General features: G+C 46.5%; 1 protein-coding gene across 1 annotated transcript in view; it reads right to left on the minus strand.

Annotated features, from left to right (window-relative positions):
• Positions 1–2587: 2587 nt before the first annotated feature.
• Positions 2588–5218, minus strand: part of PRPF18 (pre-mRNA processing factor 18) — a 28734-nt gene continuing 26103 nt past the window's right edge. The window contains exon 10 of the mRNA XM_019509540.1: positions 2588–3235. Coding sequence (XP_019365085.1) covers positions 3155–3235 — 81 coding nt within the window. The 3' untranslated portion in view covers positions 2588–3154. The remainder of the gene's footprint in view (positions 3236–5218) is intronic.

Consider the following 5218-nt stretch of genomic DNA (forward strand, 5'->3'; position numbering starts at 1 on the left):
AAGAGCAGGATCAGTACCAAGTTCTCCTGAAGCCCAGCCCAGCGCCTAGGCCACAACACCAGCCTTCTCGTAAGCAGGCGTCCTGGTTTTCTCTGATTTAAAAAAAAAAAAAATCCCCAATTTTTGGATTAGAAAAAGTAACCTCACATTGACATTTTTCCATGATCAAAATCAAACTCCACTATATATATATCTATATATTAGTGGCATTTCATTTTAATCATGGAAAAAGGTGGATTAGGGGTAACTTTTTTAATCCAAAAATTGAGGACTTTTTTTTTTTTTTTTAAATCACAGAAGACCAGGACCCCTGCTCGTAAGGCACCCAGAAGTCGTAATTCAGAATTGTGCACAAGTGGCTTTCTGATAACTTCGTGAACAAACAGGAAGACGAAAAAGAAATGTTCATCTGTCAAAACCTACAGAGGTCAACGCCCAACACTTGAGCTGCAACATCTTGCCTTCACAAACTGCAGACTGCAATCCGAGGCCAGCTGGGCACTCCCACCCGCTCCTAAAACCACTATGCTATTTAAACCAGGCTCTTGGGCTGTTTGTTTTTTAATGAATACTGTTTAATTATTTGAACACAGTCTAGTCATGTGGGTCTATCGAGCTACAGAGAGCCTCAAAACTGATGAAAAGCAGTTGCCATAACAGCATTCTCCTAGTGACACTCCAGGGACTGAAGCTGGCACTCACACTCGGGACAGCTGGAAACTCTTACATAAATATGCCGTGAGAAAGTATTTTTCAGTTTCTGGGCTCCCAATACAAGGCCATTCCAGAAATTGCTGGGGGATAAAGTTATTCTGTCATGGGATACATTTGACTGCGAAGGCTGCATTTTTGGGACTCTCAGCAAGGAAGACACATTGCTTAAATTACACTGTTGCTTAAATATGATTAGAGTAAAGAAACATTCACATCCAGAATTCACATCCCTGCAAGAGGAATATCTCCATTCAGACTATTACCCATGTCGACATTAAAACAACTCTGGTAGTTCCTGAGTGGGAGGGAAGGTCTATCCAATGGCACCGGAAACCCCCAAAGGAAACTGGTTCCCACCAAAGCAAATACAACAATCCTTCTTAAATCATTTCATGGCTATTTTTGCTCACTGCACCTTTCAGGGGAAAATATAGTTCTTCTAAACTAGAGACAATAATGTTCCTAAATGATTCAGGGAGTTATAATTCAGGGATTTATTCAACACAAAGGTTAAGGTAAAGAGTTAGAAACAGAACAGGAATCTGAGGTAGAGGGGCTAGGGGGTGGACAGAGTTGTGGCCTTGTAAATACTGGCTGTTGCACTAAAACCTCTGTGTGTGTAAGAGTGAGAGACTGCGAGCATGTGTCACGTGTGCATACACCAGACTGTCATTAATAACAGTCTTCCAAGGACAGCTCTGCTAACATCTCCCCAACTCCTCCCAGCAAAGCCCAAGCTATTCTCTAAAGCCCTTTCCCCAAGGTCTGCTTTGAGATTTTCACAAGATCTTCTTTTTTATTACTTCTAAACTGCCTAAGCTCTAGCTCTTTTCCCTCGGGTTCAGAAACTTCAGGCTGAAGAATTACTATATCCAAAAATGTAGTAAAAACCCAGAGCCCTGAGATTTCCCGAGACAGACATGCTGTTGAGTTTTCCAAGAATAGACCTGAATGCAAAATATCAGTGCCTCCATCTGCCCCAAAGCACAGAGACGTTAGGTGACAGCAGCGTTGGGACAAAGCCCTCTTTCTCCCCTTGCCTTCACCATGAGGATCAGAGCTCAAACAAGTGCTCAATGAAACCCAACCTTACCTCAGTTCTTCAAGAATAATCTCAGCTCAGATTCTTAAATAATGCTGTTTCTCCATGGGGTTTCAGCACTGATAAATCTGTAACACTGAACTTTTACTGTTCAGAAAACCTGACAGGCCACAGGACTGGTAATGGGATATACAGCTTCTTAGTTTTAAAGCACAGGTTTGAATCCAGCCCGGGTTTGGAGTGACCAGAAATCATTTCATGGCTTTTCGCAGGTCTGGTTCTCATGGGTTAGCAGTCTCACTCCAGCTTCTAAGGGGGCAGTCGTCCTCAACCATAAAAACCCCGCTGTCACTGGCAGCAATTCAGAAGCCACTGTAGAGGGGTCAGGGTTCGATTGCTCTCCAGGACACCCATCTAAGGCAACTGGGGGAGAAGCCTGTCCCAGTCCTGGCAATGCTGGGGTCACTATCTGGATAATCATGCATCTCAGACTGCCAATCGAAGTCGGTGGAAGTTTAGACCTTCAAAAAACATGCAGCATCCTATATAAACAAAAAGGTATATCATTCTGGCTGCTTCCTCACTGGTCTCGAGTCAGGATGAAGGATGGTAAAAAAGCAGTGGCTGTTAAAAACACTGTACCTGGTCCTGGGAGGTCTGGTTATTCTAACTGCAATGCCTAGCAGACTGCAATCTCCTCCAGATGTACCAACACAATTTGAAAACCTAAGGAGCTGAAAGATTACTTACCGCAAAGTTCACAAGGTTTCTATTAAAAGCTTCATTACCAAAAAAAAAGAAAAAGAAAATCAGATGCATCCAAGACAAACCCTCTTTTCACCCAGCTTGGATGCATTTTTCTGCTGAGAAAAATAAACTTTTACTGATAAATACCACATGAAGATTAAACATTAAAATATTCGTATTTACAGAAATAACTAGGATTCAGCTTCAACTGTTTCCTTCTAATCATCTGCCCACACCAGTCTCCAATGCGAAAGAGTCCAAAAAAACCCACCCCATTGCTGTCAGTCATCTAAGCATCTGAATTATGGGAAAAGAGAAATTAAGTTCAGCCTGGTATGCTTTCCTGAATAACTGGTTAAAATAAAAACGATGAAAACCATCTCGTGCTCCCCCCTCCCCACACAACCACCCAAAAGAGCCCTGTGCGTCCTGGATCCGCCAAGTGTAAAATACACAGTCCTTAAGAAATGTAAGTAGATGTGGCTGGTGAAAAAAGAAAATCAGAGAGAAGACAAAGCCCTACTTTATGCTTTTGCCCAAGGCCCACCCAGAGTTTCTGGTTGGTATTCAAGCAAAAATGTGTTGTTCTCTTCATCACTCTCTGGAACTTGAGGAGCAGAAACTGATTTACACCTTGGATGTAAAAGGGCCTCACAACGCGTTGTACTCCACGCATTTCGATGGGTCTGTTGGGAAGTGTTTCTGGCAAATGGTCATGAGCCTCTTCAACCCCTAGAAAGTTAATAAAATAAGGACATTTCTGTCAGAAGTCTGCAGCCACCAAACAAACAATGATTTGATGGTTACTTCCGATTGCTGAGCGGAAGTGAGAGAAACCACTATAATGATTTTTAAGTTAAGTAAGTTTCAAAAGATCCATGGTTTTGTACAAGCAGTATAAAGAATGAGTAGCTGTATGCTTCTCAAGTGGGAAAGGAGCATGAGAGAACTTGCAAAATTAGCCCCTCTACCTTCATAGGAAAACATCACATCTATTATACTAGAAACTGTCCTTGGGAAAACAGTGGGCCCCCCATCACAGGGGACACACCATCAGGTTAAAAATGATTTTAAATGGCTGATTATTAAAAGAGAAAGAAATTTATAACGTGTCCTGTTCATCATTGATACTCTATATTACATTAAACACAGTTGTAAAATGAAAAGCTGCATCAGTCATCTCATGGGTCTCCTGCACGGGCACAGTGCCAAAAAGTCTAGGTTTGAAAACTAGAAAAACCTTACAAAAATGAGTATCAGGCTTCCAGTGAAGAGTTGCACTTTTCTCATCACTTTAATCAGAGCACTAGCACTCAGGGCATTTTCACACATGCAAGCACCACAGCACCAGGCGCTCTGAAAAGCGCCTGGCGCTGTGACACTTGCAGCTGTATAAGCAGCAAAATGCGTATCAGTGCTGAGAAAGTGGCGGCAGCACGCTTTTGAACTAAAACACATTGGAGATGCTTTAATTCAAAAAGCGCACCACCACCATTTTCTGCACATTGTTCACTTCAGTTTGCGTGTGGAGCAGATTGCATGTGGACGGATAAATCAAGTCCGTTCCAAAGCAGCGGATCTCCGGCGTGTCACGGGACAAAAAATAACGTGTATAAATGCCCTCACAGACTAAACTCAATAGTGATACTCTGGAATCACACAAAGATAGTGGATCACACATTGTAGAGCAGGGGTGGGCAAAATATGGCCCACGGGACAGATCCAGCCCTCCAGGCATTTTCATCCAGCCCACTATGCCTACCAAAGAATTGTACCCTGCCAGCCCTTCTGCCCATGTAAACACACCCCTCGCCAACATACCCTATCACGCCTCGCTCCCACCTTTGGGGGTGGAAAGGCCTGACCCAGCCAGCAACAGCTTCCAGGTGGGGCTGCTGCTGCCACTGCTGCAGCCTCCTGGGGACCTGCTTGGTTCCCGCAGCATCCCACTTACTCCAGGCGGCAGGTAGGGAGGCAGCAGGGGCAGGGGGAGCTGTAGCTGGAAGGGAGCATGGAGTGTGGGGCTGTGGCTGGTCGCAGCATGGACCCCATGCCCAGGCAGGCACCAGCACCAGAGCTCAGGTGGGCAGGGTGGATGGGTGTGGGGACCCCCGCTCCCTGCAAACACTCCTCCTATGGCATGCAGCCTCTGCAGGCAGTGGCAGCAGCAGCAACAGGCAGGGGTGCTCATACCCAGTGCGTGTGCCATCTCCCAGGGCACAGATCCAGCCAGCACTGCACATCACAGTAAGAAGCGCAGTCCAGCTAGGCCAACTCTATTGCAGGGGCTCCGCTCAGCACACATGCAGCTCCCCGCACTTGCATGGCACAGGAGGGAAGCTTCGTGCACTGGAGCCGACTGCCTTTGAGGCTTCCTGCCACACAGGTCCCAGACCACCACCGGAAGTGGAGGGGAGCCCCAGGACCTGCATGGCAGGAGGTGAGAAAGGCAGCTGGCTCCAGCGTGTGGAGCTTCCCTCCCATGCCAGGTGAGTGTGGGAAGTTGCATGTGAACGGCGGAGAGCACCGCAATAAAGGCGGCCTGGCCAGAACCAAGCGCTAGGTGACAGTGCCTGCACCAGGCACGAGCACAAGCGTCTCTGCCTGCTGCTGGCAGGGGCTGCACACCATAGGGGGAGTCACAAACGCCACACACACAACCCCTGCTGCCACAACCCCCCCACATATACACCCTCCCCCACCCCCCCACCCCAC

Source organism: Gavialis gangeticus, unplaced genomic scaffold (assembly GCF_001723915.1).
Source record: "Gavialis gangeticus isolate Ggan-Ray unplaced genomic scaffold, GavGan_comp1, whole genome shotgun sequence".
NCBI classification, from domain to species: domain Eukaryota; kingdom Metazoa; phylum Chordata; order Crocodylia; family Gavialidae; genus Gavialis; species Gavialis gangeticus.